This window comes from Arvicola amphibius, chromosome 10 (assembly GCF_903992535.2).
Source record: "Arvicola amphibius chromosome 10, mArvAmp1.2, whole genome shotgun sequence".
Taxonomy (NCBI): Eukaryota; Metazoa; Chordata; class Mammalia; order Rodentia; family Cricetidae; genus Arvicola; species Arvicola amphibius.
Window position 1 is genome coordinate 99,229,138 of NC_052056.1, and position 18,986 is coordinate 99,248,123.

General features: G+C 49.8%; 1 protein-coding gene across 2 annotated transcripts; it reads left to right on the plus strand.

The window, feature by feature from the left end:
- Positions 1 to 214: 214 nt before the first annotated feature.
- Amz1 (archaelysin family metallopeptidase 1) lies at positions 215 to 14,956 on the plus strand. Of its 2 annotated transcripts, none has more exons than XM_038346180.1 (6): positions 215 to 518; positions 2,745 to 2,912; positions 6,227 to 6,355; positions 6,655 to 6,837; positions 12,527 to 12,633; positions 14,005 to 14,956. In XM_038346180.1, the coding sequence occupies exons 1-6, from the start codon at positions 215 to 217 to the stop codon at positions 14,560 to 14,562; spliced, it is 1,449 nt and encodes a 482-aa protein (XP_038202108.1). In that variant the 3' UTR covers positions 14,563 to 14,956. The 2 variants fall into 2 exon arrangements, with proteins under 2 accessions (XP_038202108.1, XP_038202107.1); XM_038346179.1 differs by having other exon boundaries at positions 6,655 to 6,824; positions 12,457 to 12,633.
- Positions 14,957 to 18,986: the final 4,030 nt, after the last annotated feature.

Sequence of the window (18,986 nt, forward strand, 5' to 3'; positions counted from 1 at the left end):
GGCGTCGCAGGCTTTTGCTCACCTTGCTGAGACGTTCCGGCACAAGGCAGAACTGGAGCCACACTGTCTTTCAGTCCAGTCTATCTCCTGGGAGCCCTGAGCAGCTACTCTGTCAGCCTGAGGGAAGGTTCTAGAAGAGACCGTGGCTGTCCCCTGGGAGATTCATGGGCCAGAAAAGGAGCCTCAAGGAGTGGCCAGGGGCCACAAACACGCCATGCTGCAGTGCAGACCACCCCAGGAGTTCAGCTTCGGGCCCCGGGCCCTGAAGGATGCCCTGATCTCCTGCGATCTGGCCCTGCAGCAGCTTTACACCTCAGCCTTCTCCCCCTCGGAGAGGCTTTTCCTGTCTGAGGCCTACAACCCTCACCGGACCCTCTTCAGCACACTGCTCATCCACTCGGCCTTTGACTGGCTCCTGAGTCGCCCAGAGGCCCCTGAGGATTTCGAGACCTTCCATGCTTCCCTGCAGCTCCGGAAGCAGAGCCTGACCCGGAAACACATTTACCTGCAGCCCATAGGTATGAGAGCAGTTCTGGAGCCACCAGGACTCCTGGGAGGGTGTATGTGGCTCAGTAGTAGAGCACCTGCCTAGAACCCCCCAGTGAGGGGCTGGGGTGTGGCTCTGTGGTGGAACCCCTGCCTAGAATCCCCCAGTGAGGGGCTGAGGTGTGGCTCAGTGGTAGAGCACCTGCCTAGAATCCCCCAATCAAGGGCTGGAGTGTAGCTCAGCAGTAGAGCCTAGAATCCCCCAGTAAGAAACAGCTACAGACAGAAGTGACTTGAAGGCAATGGCTTGGGGTCTGTTGGGTACTCAGGTGGGGCAAAGTGGTATAGGCAGAAGTTTCTATCCTGCCTGGTCCCATAGCCATTCAGTCCCAAAGAAACTCACGGAGGCTTATATTAATTATAAACTGTTTGGCCTATTGTTCTGACTTATTACTAACTACCTCTTACAACTTAAATTAACCCATAATTTTTAATCTATGTTAAGCCACGTGACTTGGTACCTTTTCTCAGTGAGGCATTCTCATCTGGCTTCCTCTATGTCTGGCTTATGACTACATCTCTGCCTATTCTTTCCCCAGAATTCTCCTAGTCTGGTTTCCCTTCCTATACTTCCTGCCTGACTACCGGCCAATCACTGTTTTATTAAACCAATATGAGTAACAAATCTTTAGTGTACATGAAGAGCATTATCCCACAGCATTTCCCCTTTTTTTCTTTTTTAAAACAAGAGCATTACCCCACAGCAAAGTGGCTTGCCTTTTTAGGATTCTCCATTCTGTTTGGGTCATCTAGGTGGTATACTCACAGTCCTGGCCATGACCTGGTCATAACCTAACCTGCCCTAGGCCCTTTGCTGGGTGCTTGGGTCTCTGTGGGTGCTGAGGGCAAGAATTACTCATGTCACAGGTTGGTAGCTGAGGTTGGAGATGTTACTGGCTTTCTTGGTGGTAGAGCTAGATTCTGGATGAGGTGGGACTTGAAGGCAAATCCAACTGGCCTCATGATCTCTCAGATGACACTGGATTGGGCATGGAGGGAACTTAGGGATCCTCAGATAATCCTCCAGGTCTCCTTATCAGGCAGACACTAGAGAAAGTGGAGCAACTAGGGCTGAGAAAGTAGCTCAGTCAGATGCTGGAGAGGGAGGAGGGACAAGCTGGCAGAGGGACATGCAGGGCACTTGTGGCTATTATCTTTGTAAAGGAGGACAGAGGGCACAGACTTTCTGAACATTGGTATGCCCTGCTTTGTCCTGCCCCTTAGAATGGTACCTTAGTGACCAGCCTGGGTTCTCTGACAGTTCCTCCTTGCTGATTGGGCCAGAGTGCCACTTGCAGCCTGCAGACTGCTCACACTTGCTTTAGAGTTAGCCCCTCTGTCCACATCATCTCTTGGGTCTGGGTAGGAGGGCTAGGGTGGGCCTAGGACCTGTCTTTCACCCTCCCTTCCTCCTTCCTTTCTTTCCATCCTTTTAAAAACATTGTGTGTATTTGTGTCTGTGTGTGGATTTGTGCACATGCGCACCCATGCTTTCAGAGGTCAGAGATATCTAATCCCCTTGAAGCTGAAGTTATAAGCCGTTGTGAGCTGCCCATCGTGGGTGCTGGGGATTGAACTTGGGTCCTCTACAAAACAGTATGTGCTCTCAATTATTGGGCCATCTCTCCATCCCTCTTAGTCTGGGTTGGCTCTGAACTCTTTATGACCTTAAACTCCTGCCCCTTTTGCCCCTACCTCCTGAGTGCTGGGATTGCAGGTGTGTACCACCATTGCCCCGTGTGTGCAGCGATGGGGATGAAATCCAGAGCCTTGTGCATGCTTAGTAAGCATTCTACCTTCTGAGCCACATCCCCGGTCTCTAAAACCTGCATTTCTAACAGTGTTGGGACCCTGAAGTCACTCACTCCTTGTTTCCATCTGAGATCTGTACCCTGTCCAAATATAATACAGTGAGCTTATGCCCCCCTTCCAGTGGCTGTCCCCAGCTCCAGATGCTCTGAACACCGCTGTCAGCTGGTGTCCCTTTGCCCTCTCCAGGCTGCCTTTCTCTTGGCCTGGGACCTGTTAGCTTCTAGCTATGCCAGCTGCACTCTTCGGTCAGCTTAGATACCTTCACCCATCCTGTGTTATCACATACGGCTGTGATCCCTGCCCTGTCAGGAAACTGGCCTTTTTCACATGAGTGATGCTCACTGCGCCAGAGGTCACAGCAGGCTGATGTGTTTCTGTTCACCTAGATCTGAGTGAGGGGCTGGCGGGATGCCCCCTGCTGGACCACCTTCAAAGCTGTGCCGAGGCTTTCTTCCTGGGCCTTCGAGTCAAGTGCCTGCCCTCAGTGGCCGCTGCCTCCATCCACTGCTCCTCAAGACCCAGTCAGGACGCTGATGGGTTCCAGCTTCACACAGGTGGGCTAGAAGGGTGTTGGGAGGCTGCCTGGGGTACCACTATGCAGCAATAGAGTCATCTGGAAGGAAGGGTTGGAAGGAAGGAGCCCTGGAGAGGGAAGGAATGTTTTTTGATGTTTTGTGTATGTGCGTGTGTGTGCATGCAGGTGTGTGTGTGTGTGTGTATGTGTGCATGCAGGTGTGTGTGTATGTGTATGCAGGTGTGTGTGTATGTGTGTGTGCATGCAGGTGTCTGTGTATGTGTGTGTGTGTGTATACATATGTGTGTAAGCCAGAGGACAACCTTAGATATCATTCCTCAGGAGTTGTCTACTTTGTTTGCTTATTTTTTTTTTTTTTTTTTGGTTTTTCGAGACAGGGTTTCCCTGTAGTTTCTAGAGCCTGTCCTGGAACTAGCTCTTGTAGACCAGGCTGGCCTCGAACTTAGAGATCTGCCTGCCTCTGCCTCCCGAGTGCTGGGATTAAAGGCGTGCGCCACCACCGCCCAGCTGTTTGCTTATTTTTTAAAAGATTTATTTCTATCTTTGTATGCATTGGTCTTTTGCCTGCATGTATGTCTGTGTGAAGCTGCCATATCCCTTGGACCGGAAGTTACAGACAGTTGTGAGCTGCCATGTCGGTGCTGGGAACTGAACTCAGGACCTCTGGAAGAGCAACCAGTGCTCCTAACTGCTGAGCTATCTCTCCATCCCTACTTTGTTTTCTGACTGGCTAGTGAGCAGCAGGCATCTGCTTGTCTCTGCGTCCCCAGTGCTGGGATTACAGTCACAAGTGACCACGCCTGACTTACTTATATAATTAAGACTTTAAAAGATTTAGTTGCTTTCTTTTATGTGCATGAGTGTTTGCCAGTACATGTGTATGCACACCATGTGCATGTGTGGTACCTGCCGAGGTTAGAAGCAGGCATTAGATCCCCCTGGACCTGGTCTTAAAGATGGTTATGAGTCACTGGTGGGTGCTGGGAACTGAACCGGGGTCCTCTGCAAAAAGCAGCCAGTGCTTTTAAAAGTGCGTTTAAGAATAATAATTTTTTATATATGTGCATATGTCTATGCTTGTGTGAGTTTATGTGGATCACATTCATGCAGGTGCCAGAGGCCAGAGGGCATCGTATCTCCTGGAAGTGGAGTTATAGGACATTGTGTGACTCCACGAGGTGCTGGGACTGAATCAATCCTCCGCGCCTCCCCATCTTTGTGGATTTTAAAGACAGTTGAGTAGCCCAGGCTGGCTTTCACCTTGTGATCCTCCTGCCTCAGTTTCCTGAATGCTGAGATTAAAAATGTACACTGCAGTGCCCAGAGACTTACTAGCTTTGATAGTTGGACACTTTTTTTTTTGAAAAGCATTCTTGGGAGCATCTATGTCCCAGGATAGTTTCCCTTCACCCTGACTGCCCAAAGGCATAATTCTTTTCTGGGCTGTTCTGTGATCCTTGGTGGCAGTCTGCATCCTGTGCTGGGTGTGGAACCCAATGGCAGCAGACAGAGAACGGTGTCTCTTTCTTGCCTAAGGAGCAGCCCAGATTCACTGCACTGTGGGCTGGGCTTCTCTTGGCCCTCCTTTCTTAGCAGGTGTTGGCCTCAGGAAAAGTTCATTGAGGTCAGCTGAGGGGGTAGTGCAGTGCTATGGCAGGAAGATTTAAAGTTTTAGGTTTGCCTGGGCTACAGAGTGAGTTTAGAGCAGCTTAGGCTACATACTAAGAACCTGTTTTAAACAAGTAAAAAGAAGGCTGGGGTATGGCCCAGTGATAGAGCAATTGCCTAGAATCCCCCAGTGAGGGGCTGGGGTGTGGCTCAGTGGTAGAGCACCTGCCTAGAATCCCCCAGTGAGGGGCTGGGATGTGGCTCAGTGGTAGAGCACCTGCCCAGAATCCCCCAGTGATGGCCTGGGATGTGGCTCAGTGGTAGAGCACCTGCCTAGAATCCCCCAGTGAGGGGCTGGGGCGTAGCTCAGTGATAGAGCCCCTGCCTAGAATCCCCCAGTGAGGGGCTGGGGGTAAGGTGCAGTGGTAGAGTATTTATGTAGCACATGCAGGGCCCAAAAGACACTGAAAAAATGTTTGTAAAAATAGTTTTAGTTACATCAAATAGTCTGTCAAAATCAGTTTACTTCTTTTTAATAGCTTTGAGACCTTATTTAATTTAGCTTTGAGACATCATCTCACTGTAGCCCTGGCTGGCCTGGAGCTCACAGAGGTCTGCTTGCTTCCTTTGTAAAGGCCGCGGAGGGGCTCCCCTCTATGCTTCTTTAGCAATGGCTCCCAGTCCCCAGTGCAGCTGTCTCCCTGCCTTGTGTTGGTCTCTATGTTGATCTTCATGGAGGTGCTCCCAGCCCCATCGACTTCTCTGCCCGTCCACAGCAGACTTACTGGGGCAGCTCTTCCCTGTCTAGTGTCTGTTCCCCTCCCCCTTTGCCGCCACTCTCTTGGCTTTCCTGGGCCTCACTGGCCACCTGGGTCTCCCTCCTGCTGCCCTCGGTGGCTCGGACACTTTGCTCTGACTTGGGCTCTTTGGCCAATGCAGAGCCACTATCCTCCTAACACTGTAATTACCACCATAGGTCACTCTTGCTGCTTTAGGTAACTTGTTCCCAGGCCTAGGGACCTGGATGTGGGCATTTTGGGGTAACTGTTCAGCTGCCTGTTCCCTGCTGGGTTCTTGTTTCCTGTGTGTGTGTCTGTGAGTGCATATGTGCATGTGTGTATGTGTGCATGTGTGTGTGCGTGTGCATGTGTGCGTGTGTGTGTGTGTGTGTGTGTGTGTGTAGAACAGAGGTCAGTCTTGGTTAGGTCTTCTCTTACTGAAAACCTGTTTTATTTTTGAGACAGGTCTCTCACCGCCATGGCACTCACTGATTTGGCCAGGCTGGCCGGCCAGTGAACCCCAGGGATCCACCTGTCTCTGTCTCCCCAGTGCTGGGATTACAAGTCACTGGGACCAGTTTTCCTACATGGGTTCTGGGATTCAGACTCAGGCTCTTATGTTTGTGTGACAAGCACTTTACTGAGATGAAGAAGTCACATTACTGGGCCATGTCCCCAGCTCTACTTTCCTTTCAGCCTCTCCACAGGGACTGTGTCCAGATCAGCTCTCATGACCCAGGAGACAGGGACCCCGGAAGTGACTGGGGATCCCTGGCCTGTCTCTCAGGTTGGGCCCATGGTTCTCAGGCTGTCATATCACTGGTCTGGGTTCTGGGTCTCCCTAAGATGTAGCTTGCTAGTACCCAGCTTTGAGAGGGTTGGTCCCAGACCAAGAGACAGATGAGAGGTTCTTCTGCCCACCCTGACCCCAGCCTTCTTCCTGCAGATGGCATCCTGTCTTTCTTGAAGAACAACAAGCCAGGGGACGCACTGTGCGTGTTGGGTCTCACGCTGGCCGACTTGTACCCCCATGATGCCTGGACCTTCACCTTTGGCAGGTTCCTTCCGGGGCATGGTGAGCGGAGGCCTTAGCAACTATTACTCAGGAGGCAGAGTTGTGTGGTCCCAAGGCGCTCGTACCAGTGCCGGGCATGGTGAACATGCTTCCACCCAGTCAGGGTGGTGTGTGTGCACCAACTCAAGGCTATGTTCTCACTGGGCCTGGGCAAGGGGCTGGTCCCCAGAGTTGACTGCACAGGGCAGGACTGGAGGATGAGTTTCTCATCAAGCTGTCCTGGGCTTCAGTGAATGCTGGGATGGTTCCACCCTGGGTCCCTTGAATCATGGCTGTCTCTTCTTTCGGCCTCTCCCCAGAAGTGGGTGTGTGCAGCTTCGCTCGATTCTCTGGGGAGTTTCTGCAGGCCGGGCCCAGTGTTCCTGACCCAGCTCTGCTGGAGGCAGCCGCATATGGCCCTGAGACACTGCCACATGAGGGAGGCCGGACCATATGCTTCAGTGCCCTAGGCATGGTTCAGTGCTGCAAGGTGAGCATGGGAGGTAAGGGGAGGGGACAGCACAGATCAGAGACAAGAGCCCCGGCACAGTTGGTGATAAAAGGAGGATGGCCCCTTAAGCAAATGCTGTTCTGATTGGCAACTGAATCTCCACAGCTACCAGCAGCCAGCCAGCCAGGCGGGAATTCGGATCTATTGCATGGCGGCTAAAGGGAACTTTATCTAGATCTCTATCCCTCTATAAACTCAGGATCCAAAGGTTGAGGTGAAATTCTGCTCACTCAGAGAGGCTGAACAGCAAGCAGCTAACCTCTTCTTCTTGTTCACATCTCCCCAAAAGCCAGGCATCCTCCTGTTCAGCCCCCACTTTAGAACCCCAGCTACATATGGTTCCTCCCTACCACTTCCTGTCAGCTAGTTGGTGACTCAGCCTCCTGACCCCAGGTTAATTTTATTTAATCAAACAAATGTAACATGTCTTTGCATTGTTAACAAAGCAGCAGAAAAAAGTAACACATTAAAACAATATTCCGCAATATTTCCCCTTTTTTCTCTGAATAATAATTAAAGGTTTTGACTTTAACATAGTAAAATATATGTTTTTATATACAATAAAAACAGCTATCAAGAATTTACAATATTTTTTCCATTTGCATTTAGCAAATTCAGAGAAAACACTCTACCTTCCATCCCATCTTAGTGACTCCAAAGTTTTTTGTTTTTGTTTGTTTATTTTTTCGAGACAGAGCTTCTCTGTAGCTTTGGAGCCTGTCCTGGAACTAGCTCTTGTAGACCAGGCTGGCCTCAAACTTACAGAGATCCACCTGCCTCTGCCTCCCAAGTGCTGGGATTAAAGGCATGCACCACCACCACCTGGCTGACTCCAAAATTTTATACCTAATTTACTTTCCTTCATAATTAAAGAAAACTGCAACTATAATTATCTAGTCTTCACCTCCACCCAAGTAAACAGGAAGTGCATTGCAAGCAGCTTCCAAGACTTTAGAAATGACAGAGACATCTGACAGTCACCCAGAGTTCCTCTGCAACACTGAGGCCGTCTTCAGCCTACAGGCCTAGAGTACCTGACAGACTTTTCAGTGAAGCTGGCAATGCGAAGGACTGTCCTGCCTTGTTGTCAGCAAAGTTCAGCAGTCACTTTCCTGTGGGTTGTGCATGTCCAGTCTGCACAGCACACAGTCAAGCAGTCAAGCCAAAAATCAGTTTCTTGCCCAAATGACTAATCTTGCCACAGTGAAAGCAAACTCTTCTGGAGTTTCTTCGATGCCCATCATCCTTTTATAAAGTAATTTTGTTGGGACTAGAGAAATGGCTCAGCAGTTAGGAGCACTGGCTGTTTGTTCAGAGGTCCTGAGTTCAATTCCCAGAAACCATATGGTGGCTTACAACCATTTGTAATGAGATCTGGTGCCCTCTTCTGGTCTTGTAGGCAAACAGGCAGACAGAACGCTGTATACATAAATAAATAAATCTTTTTTTTTTTTTTTTTTCGAGACAGGGTTTCTCTGTGGCTTTGGAACCTGTCCTGGAACTAGCTCTTGTAGACCAGGCTGGCCTCGAACTCACAGAGATCCGTCTGCCTCTGCCTCCCGAGTGCTGGGATTAAAGGCGTGTGCCACCACCGCCCGGCAAATAAATAAATCTTTTTTTTTTTGTTTTTTTTTTTTGTTTTTTCGAGACAGGGTTTCTCTGCGGCTTTAGAGCCTGTCCTGGAGCTAGCTCTTGTAGACCAGGCTGGTCTCGAACTCACAGAGATCCGCCTGCCTCTGCCTCCCGAGTGCTGGGATTAAAGGCGTGCGCCACCACCGCCCGGCAAATAAATAAATCTTTAAAAAAAATACAGTAAATTGGTGCTGCCAGGAGCAGATAGATGTGTCTCGTCATGAAAAGCCCTGAGTTAACAAAACATTTTAAATGTCATATTCTATATGCCTTTGAAGTGTTTGAGGACCATTTATTTATCTAAAATATATTTGTAGGATCTAGAAAACACGCCTAACATATCTACAAAGTTGATTGTTATAAATAACTACTAACCTATGTTTCTTGGTCATTCCAAATAGTTTATAATAGCTTTCAAAAACTAGAACTTTATCTTTTATTTTAAAGTGAACTGTATAGGTACAATAACTTAAACAAGAGTAGAAACATATATATATATATATATATATGTATACATATATATATATAGTATAACAAAAATAACTTTAAATTTGTATCAATATACTATATTCCCCTAAGTAATAAACATCCATAATCCACCAAATAACTAAAACTCTCCCACACCCCTTTTGGGAATGTGGGTGTTGTGTTCATTAAACTGCTTCCTGTTGTCTGCAGGCAGAAGGCATCTTTAGGGTTTCTGAGAAAATCTGAGATACTGGCCGAGTCCCGGGACAACCTTTGTTGATATATATCATCTGTCAGGATTCAGGAGGTCTTCCCTGATCAAGCCATATTAACCTGAAAGGAATCTACAGTGCCTCATTTCCTATGGAAACAAAAGCAAAACTTCTCTTCCAAGCATTTTTTTTTAAATTTCCATTTGACAAATACATTTTTTGACTTCCATTTTAAAGTTAAGGCATTCCTAAAATATGTAGGCTGGTTTATTTCAAAAGTTCCTTTCAACCCCATGTCTCTTAGCAGCTGGCCTGTGCTTATCAGCAATGCAAATATTCAAAATCCACACAATAGCATACATCTTTATGTGGCTTTTCCCTTTGAATATCTCTTTAAAGGCTTTATTATTTTTATTCTATTCTATACCCATTTTCTTTTCTTAAGCCTACGCAGATTGTAAGACACACTGGGACCTGTTCTCAGGGTTTTCAGTCTGAGCCTCTTTCACTGCATATCATTTAGCCTTTGACTGCCTGAGCCTTTAAACGGATAAACAGTGTGGACCTCTGCTGGCTTCTCCTGCTTCTCTGGCCCTGAAAGCCAAGCACTAAGCCTGTGCCCAGTTCGAGCTGTGTTTTTGGAGCTGCAGTCAACCTTCCTAGCTGTAGGAAGTTGATGCTTGCCTGCTGTGTTTTTTTTTTTGTTGTTGTTTTGTTTTGTTTTTTGTTTTTTGTTTCCCAAGATAGGGTTTCTCTGGCTGTCCTAGAACTCACTTTGTAGACCAGGCTGGCCTCTAACTCACAGAGATCCACCTGCCTTTGCCTCCCAAGTGCTGGGATTAAAGGCATGTGCCACTACTGCCTGGTAAGGCAGAAACTTTAAAAAGAGCCGTGAAATTTGAGCCTTATATACACCAAAATGTTGTTTTATTATTTTTTTAAATTCGTTTACTCTTTTGGAGGTCCACCACTCAGCTCCCAAATAAATCACTCAGAAACTAATTCTTTCTTATAAAATGCCCAGCCTTAGCTTGGCTTATTTCTAGCCAGCTTTTCTTAAATTATGCCATTTGCCTTTTGCCTCTGGGCTTTTTTTCTGTTCTTTCTTCTTCCTCAGTGGCTGGGTGCCTGGGTGGTTGACCCCTAGAGTCCTCCTCTCCTTGATCTTGCTCCTCCTCCGATGTATTCTCTCTGCCTGTCAGCCCCGTCTACCCTTTCCTGCGCTCTTGACTGTCTAGCGCTGTATTGATCAGGTGTTTTAGACAGGCACAGTAACACAGCCAGATGCAGGCTCCTGCGGGGAGAGAGACTGGCTGTCCCCACTGCAGTGTTACCATGCCAGGCAGGGCTCTTTCTCCTCTCCCTGAAGGGGCAGTCTTGAAACTTCTTCCCTGATGGCGCTGACAGCGAGTGTTTCTTCTGGCGTGGATATATCCAGCGGCAGCGCCTCACGCTTTAATTCATCTAACTTAGCTCTCGGTTTCATATCACACTTCTTGAAAGCTGCAGGTGTCTTTCATTTGCGAACTGTTTCTGCCCAGTACCTAAGGCCGGCTGGCTCTCAAACAATAACTCTCTTTGGGCCTTTGTTTCTTATTTATCAAGCTTTATAGGTGCTGTCTTCTCGAGCACAAGGGTGGGCAGACATGGAAGGCTTAGATTCCGTACTTCTATGTAAATTCTGGAGATTTCTCCAGATTGCTGATTTCACCTAAAGGTGTTTTGTTATTTCATCATTCTGTTCCAACATGGCAAACAGCCGTTCCTGCTGCTCAAATTCGCTTTCAGATCCCCTCCTGCTCAGCAGCGTGGAGGTTTGGAACTTCACTTTGTCCATCTGCCCTCTGGTGAATGTATTTGACTTCTTCGGTGACTGATATTTGACTTTCCTCGAGTTGAGCTGAAGTGTGCAGCCCAGCTGCTCCTGAAGATCTTAGTTTCTATGTGAGCTTTCTCTGAAGCTATGGGAGGACCCCGCTTCGGCTTCCTTCTCTCGCTCCTTTTTCTTAAAGCCGGTCTACCTGGTGCATTAAGGAAGCATCGAAACATTCTAGTTCCTCTTGTGTGTACTGCAGTTCTTACGCACGCGCGCGCGCGCACACACACACACACACACACACACACACACACACACACACACACACACACGTTTTTTTCGAGATAGGGTTTCTCTGTGCAGCTTTGGAAACTGCCCTGGAACTCGCTTTGTAGACCACGCTGGTCTTGAATTCACAGAGATCCGCCTGCCTCTGCCTCCTGAGTGCTGAGATTAAAGGCGTGCGCCACCAACACCCATCTCTTTCGCCCCTTCTTCACTCTTTCCGTTTCAGTTAGCTCAGTCCGAAGAGCCAACGCCTCCGAGGACATGCTACTGAGCATGCGCCGCTCAGTCCTTAGCCCGAGTACTTCTGATTTGTGCGGGAGAACTTCCTCCTGATGGTCCAGCTTCTGCTTCAGCGGCTTCTCGTTTAATCTGGCTTCATCTAATTCCACTTTCAGTTTTTCTAAGTTATTTTTCAGATCACTGACTTCCCGCGTGTGGCTTCCGTGCCGTTGCGTTTCTTACTGCTCCAGCTGCATTTTCTGCTGGAGTTTCCCAGCTTCACGTTCTAACTCTTGAGCGCAGCATCTCTGTGACGGGCATGCTTCTCTTGGTGATAACTCTCACTCGTGGTCATCATTTCTTCATGACATTTATCCAGTCGATTCTGCCATCCAGTTTGCCGCTCCTAGAGCTGCAAGCTGTACCGTGCAGCTTACCGTCGCTCCGTTTCACACTCCGGGCTTGTTTCGAAGCTGTCGCTCTGCCCAGCTGTCAGCCGTTCAGCTCTTTACTGGGCCAATCAGGTGATTTAGACAAAGTAACACGGCTTCACAGAGTTAAACAAACACAACATAAAAGAACGCAACACATCTTTTTACATCCTTAAGACAAATGTTCCACAGCATAGACAAATGTAACACATCTTAAAGTAATATTCCACAACAGTCCCTCACTTTCCAGAGTGAGAAAACCAAGGTTGCAAGACCTGCCCCCACAAGTGTTCAAGGCCACACAGCCAGGAACCTACAGGGTCCTGGGCTGGCCCCTGGGCTGGCTGTCTTCAAAGCCTCCCCAAGCTGTGTGGCTTCTTAGAGCCATTAAGGAGGATGCGGCGAGGGCAATGGGGATCCTGCCCAGGGAATCTTCATTACCCAAGGTATTGGACATCCAGGTGGCCAGCTGGCTCAGCGGTCCCTGGGTGGGGGTTGCAGGTGCTGAGACTGTGAGGCAGGGTCGTGGTGTCATTTCCCCTCAGGTTACCTGCCATGAGCTGTGCCATCTCCTGGGCCTAGGCAGCTGTCGTTGGCTCCGCTGCCTCCTGCAAGGGGCACTTAGCCTGGATGAGGCCGTACGGCGTCCCCTGGACCTCTGTCCCATCTGCCTGCGGAAACTGCAGCATCTCCTGGGCTTCAGGCTCCTGGAGAGGTACAAGGTGAGTGTGTAGGCGAGGACAGCCACCTAGAGGCAGTGGGATGGGGCAGCTTGCAAAACTTGGATGTGTGTGGGGGACATGGATGTGCCATCATTCCTGGGGAGGGGGCTGTAGGTCTTGCTGGCAGATGACAGCATCAGGCTGCAGTGGAGGAGGGGCAAGTGCAGATGGTCCCCCAAGAAGCTCTGTATTTACAGAGCTCAGATGAGGGCCCTCTTCCCCACATCTTCCCCATGTCCTCTTTCCCCTTCCTTGCTCCTTGGTGAACACTGGGGATCCTGTACCCAGACACAGTGCAGCCCCTGGAAGAAAGGGGAAGTGCACCATTCCGGTGTCCAGAAGGGCAGCCAGCCAGAGATGCCCTTTTGGCTGAGCTGGTGTGGGGATGCTGCCCTCTGCTGTCAGCTTGCAGTATTGCTACAAGCCTACCTTCCCCCCCCCCCCCCCCCCCCCCCAACGCCGCCATCCCTGTGAAAAGGCTTGTTTCCAAACTAGAACACTTGGCTCAGGGTTCTGAGATCAAAGGCGGCTTTTTTTTTTTTTTTGAAGTCTACCTTCGGTTAAAATCAAGGTAAAGTTTTCAGTGCAGGGAGGGGATATTTCTGTCTTTGTAATAACTGGCTGTATTCAGCACCTAGGCTCAACTTCCTCGGTGTGGGAAGCCTCCCTCCCCTCAAGTTTTTCTCTCTTTTAATTTTTATAAAGATTGATTTAGCTTGGATGTGGTGGCGCATGCCTTTAATGCCAGCACTCAGGAGGCAGAGGCAGGTGAATCTCTGTGAGTTTGAGGCCAGCCTGGTCTACAAAGTGAGTTCCAGGATGTCTAGAGCTACACAGAGGAAGCTCATCTTGAAACCTTCCCTCCCTCACCAAAAAAGCTGGGTGTGGTGGCATGCATTAGCAACCCTAGTGCCGGGGAGGCAGAGACGGTAGGATCCCTGAAGCTTGCTGGCTAGCCTGTCTAACCATGGAGAGCTCTAGGTACAGTGAGAGCCTGTCTCAAAATACAAGGTACCAAATGAGGGTGCTTGGTCCTGACCTCTGGCCTCCACACGCACGTGTGCCCCCCTTGCACATGCGCGCATGCACACACAAACACAGAAACACTTGCACAGACACACAAAGTTCAGATTGACTATAATCTTTATGTAATTTAGCTCTGAGCAATGGTAGGTTAATGCTAGCTTCCTGAGTGCCTGTGAAAGGTGCATTCTGGGAGCTGGGAGGTCCAGCGTGGCGGCGGGCTGGACTCCAGTCCTCAGATAGGCCCAGCTCAAGGGCCCTTGTGACTCCAGCCTCCTGTTGGCCCTGGGGTGGTATCCAGCAGCTCCATGGCTAACCAGCAACCTCAGTTTACGTCTCTACCCACAGAGACTCCAGACTTGGACCCGAGTGACAGTGGAGATGTGGTCTGGACAAGAGACTGGGGGACCATCTGTGTCAGAGGAAACCCTGCCCTTCAGTGCTGACTCAGGCGTGGGCTGTGAGAGTGACACAGAGCCTGTGACCAGCCCATCGGAGCCCGTCACCCCTGATGCGTGGAGTCATGCCTTCCCTGATGGGCCTGAACCAGGGTCTGAGGATGGGCTGAGCTCTCTGGTGGCCTCAGAAGTGTTGCTGAAGCTCGGGGGCCCCGTGGAGGCCATTGAGGGGTATGGACGGTGGCTGGATGCATGCATCCAGGCCCTGGAGAGGGAAGTGGCTGAAGAGGAGTTGGTCCAGGTTGATGCAGCTGTGGACGCCCTCGGCCGGTGGGAGATGTTCACAGGGCAGCTCCCAGTCACCAGGCAGCACCTGCCCTGTGCCAAAGATAATGTGGGGCTGCGCAGGGTCCTGGGGGACAAGTTCTTTTCCCTGAGGCGGCGGCTGAGCTCTCGAAGACTTGCCAAGGCCAGTTCTTCCCACTGCCGCTGGGGGGCGGAGAATTAATGCAGTGAGGTGGACCATCTGAAACAGTGAAGTCAGCTCCTGGTATTTTTCCTGAAGATACCAACCGACCATGTCTGCCCAGTGACTGAGGGTACTCTGCTATCTTTAGGATTAAAAGAAATGTCCCCAGAAGCTGAGGACATGCTCCTTGGGTGCTTGACCACAGGGTCCCCATGTTATGGGGCCTGCAGCCATGGCCGAGAGGCAGGAGGTAGCCACATGCTTGCTTCTTCCCTACAGGAGGGGGCTTTGGTCTGTCAAATTAATCATAGCTGGAGCTGTGGACTACCCTGGGGCATGGTTTTTGTGGCTATGTGTGTTTCTGTCACTGTGTGTCTGTGCACATGAGTGCAGCTGCCCACAGAGGCCAGAAGAGGGCGCCAGAATGCCTGGATGCCATTACAGGAAGTTGTGAGCCTATGTGGAGCTTGAATTGAACTCAGGCCCTCCGCAAGTACAGTGCACACCTTTAATGTCTGAGCCCTCTATCTATCCAGCACTGTCTTGGCAACCTTGTGTCACTCATACAGGGTGCTTTCTGCTCCTCAAGGCTGGCTCAGGTCTTTGTGAAACTCCTGGAGAAATCTGTGCCCTGTCAGGTTGACCATTTCTCCAAACAGAAGTGGGGTGATGGGGTTGGACATGGAAGGCAGAGAGATCCTTTCTCCAACCCTGAGGCTGCTGCTTGTACTGTTGCTACCAGCTGGGCCAGTGTGGCTAGGGGCTTGCTCTTCTGTCTTTGATGACATTTTCCCTGTCGCAGTCTATAAACTCCTGACAGAAAAATGGTGTTAAAATTATTCATCCACAGCTGTGTTTTTCTCCTTTGTTTCTATGTCATGTATTGTTGAAGCTGTCACACACACCACACACACACACACACACACACACACACACACACACAGTTTTCCTGAAGTGACCTTTATTGTTCTCCAATGTCCCACCCAGCTGGCTAGCAATGCCAGTATCACTGTCCCCATTGTCCGGAGAGGAAGGAGCGTGAGGGTCTTGGCAAATCAAGGGGAGTATGTGCATCTTGTAGGTGAGTGGCTGTGTTGGATCTCTAAAAGACGGAAGGTTTGTTAGGGTCCACAGTTCCCGAGGTCACATCTGTGATGGGTTGGCTCTGTGGCTTTTAGGCTGTGGTGACATAGAACATCACAGTGGGGGAGAGCGTGTGGAGAGATGCTCACCTTACAGGAAGCAAAGCAGAAGGGGCCAGTGAACTATCTACCCTTTAAGGAAACATTCCCACTGATGCCTTCCTGCTGGGCTCTGTCTCCTATCACTACCCCCACCCTCATGGTTTTTGTTTTTTTCCCCTTTTTGGGATAAAGGTCTCAGTAGCCCAAGCTGGTCTCTCTCTATGTAGTCAAGGCAACCGTTTGTGGCTTTCCTGCCTCCTCAGCTTCATGCTGCTGAGTCTTGCACGCCCCCTGTGTTGTATGCTTCCTTATGCTTTCTGGCTTTATTGGGTGAACAGCAGAGCCTGGATCATGGCCGTGGATACCTCTTCAGTTGCCCTGATGTCCCCTCTTCTACCTGGAGCCCAGGCTCACATCAGAGGGGAAGGCAGGACATCATTTTGTTCCTGTTCATGACAGAAACTGCTGGGGATGGAAGATGGAGTTCCACCTCATGGCCAGGGCATGAGCAGGGAGGGGCTGTGTCCCTAGGACACAGACCTTTGTGGATAAGAAGACCCTCCAAAGCGCTTAAAAACACAGACATGCAGTGGGTTAGCTGGGGAGCTGGGTAAAGCTAAAAGTCCAAACTTTGATCCTGCTGAGGTGGAAGGGGATGCTAGAACATTCCTGGGATGTGTTCACATACAGGAGGTCTGTGAGCAGTGCCACGGTGAGCCACTCTGTGGATCCAACAGGCAGAGATAGCCAGGGTTTGGAGGGACAGGCAGCTGTGCCCAAGTCTGCCTGGGAAGGACAGGAAAGGTCTTGAAAAACAGCGTGCGCATGTGCAGGCCAGAGGTCAATCTTTTTTGAGACTGGGTTTCTCTACGCAGCCTTGGCTCTCCCGAACTCGCTCTGTAGACCAGTTTGTTTTTGGTTTTTTATTTTAAAGATTTATTATGTATAGTGTTCTGCCTGCATGCCAGAAGAGGGCACCAGATCTCATTATAGATGGTTGTGAGCCACCATGTAGTTGCTGGAAATTGAACTCGGGACGGGTGCTCTTAACCTCTGAGCCATCTAGCACCCCAGTCTGGGGTCTAATTCACAGAAATCCACCTGCCTCTCTCCCCAGTGTGGAAATTAAAGGCTTGCGCCACTAGGTCTGGCCCATCTTGCTATTTTAAACATATTTTTATTAATTGAGAATGTCTTATCTGGCTTTTTGAGACAGGGTTTCTCACTAGCCTGGAACTTGCCATGCAGGCTTGACTGACGCCAGTTAGCCCTTATAGAGCTGCCTGTCTCCACCTCTCCAGAGCTGGGATCATGTACTACCATTCCCAGCTTTGTTACTTGGTTCCTGGGGATCAAACTCGGATCCTAAGCACCTTTGCTGGCTGAGGTGGTAATTCACTATCCCCTCAGGCTGAACCTCGCCATCTGGCTCAGCCTCTCACATATAGACTGTGGGTATCCACCACCATGCCTTGCTGTGCCTCTAAGTGCAGGGAAATTGTTGTGTCCGCTAACTCACTTTCCTTATTAAAATCTCGGCGTACGTGAACAGGCAGATGAAGGCACACGTGTGTCATGGCATGCATGTGGAGGTCAGAAGAAAACTTTCAGAAGTAGGTTCACCCCGCAGGTAATGGGGACTGAACTCAAGTCATCAGGCTTGCATGGAAAGCACTTTTCAGTCATCTTGCCACGCCAGCCTCAGGCCACGCCACTCCTATTTCATGGCTCCAGAACCCGAAGTGGTCCGGAACCACGTGAGGCTCAGCAACATAGAGCTGAGTGAAATTTAGGCTGTTGGCCCTGCACGAGTCCTCTGCCTTCGCCCACTGTGTTCTTTGAACTCTGTGAGAAATTAGGCAGAATAAAGAGATGCACAGATGGCTGGGAACCTGCACCCTGACTCTCATGCGTTCCCCACTCAGCTCTGTTAAAACTTCTGAACGTTTCCACACACCTACCTCCATAGGGTGGGAAGCTGGAGGTACACCAAGTAGAACAAAAATCAGGCCAGTGAGATGGCTCAGTGGGTAGTGTAAGCCTGACAACCTGCGTTTGATCTTCTGTGTAAATGTGGAAGGGAAGAATTGATTCTCCAAAGTTGCCCTCTGACCTCCACACACATGCCGTGGCATACTTGCACACACATGCAATAATAAAAATAATACTAATAAAACAAAGACCCCTGGGGACCCAATCCCTCTGCAGCCTGAAGCAGGGGGCCTGTAACCTGCCAACTATCACAGGGAACACGGTATGCTGGGTGGGGCTGAACCCACAGTGACCCCCAGATGTTTCTTGGAAACTGCCTTTTAAAACAAGCCTCTCGACTTAAAGCTTGTTTTCATTTGCCTCTTACCCAAGGAGCAGAGCTCAAAAATAAACCTGAGTTATTTTGGGCTCCAGCCGGCAATGAGCGGTGATGCTGGGGAACGCTGAGCCAGGGAGGGCTCCAGCCACTGTCCACTGATCCTTTGCATTTCTTGCAGCAGTCTTCAGAAGCTGGGTTCTTGGGCTGGGGATGTTGCTCAGGTGGTGGAGTACGTGCTTAGCATTCAGGAAGCTCTGGGTTCCACTGTCAGTGCTGGGTTATATAAACCAGGCCTGGACTCAGGAGATGGAGGCAAAAGGACCAGCAGAAGTTCAAGGTCATTCTTAGCTACTCAGCAACGAGCAATTAGAGGTCACTGTGGTATACACGAGATCCTATCTACTCGAGAATGAGGACCTGAGTTCAAATCCCAAGAGCCCACATAAAAAGCCATGCATGGTCAGGAATACCTGTGAACCTAGTACTGTGGTATGGGGGAAAAGGGGGAAGACAGGAGGCTCACTGGGTTTTGCTGGGTGCCAGGCGAGATCCAGGTTCAGTAGAGACCCTATCTCCAAACAGACCCTATCTCCAAATTTATCTAGACAGTCCATTGAGACTTCCCAAGTGAGTCTAGATTTGAGCAGTAGATAGTTAAAACTAACTGCTACACCAAGGACTGAATAAAAAGGAGAAAGCCAGTGACTGAGTCCCATGAACAGCTCTGCCAAGACTGAATGGCTGGGATCATGTTCCTTTGGGTAGGTCACACAAGAAAGGTGACAAGGTGACAGTTGGAACAACCCTCTTTTATTCTGCTCACCAGTCCTGGGGCTAGAAAAGGAAGCCCCTAACCACCATGCTTCCCGGCATTGCTATGGTACTCCCTGGCAGAGGCTGGAGTCTCCACTACCACAAGCTCACTCAGCACTTTGGTTGGTTCTCGGTGCTTCTGTGAAGCCACCCAC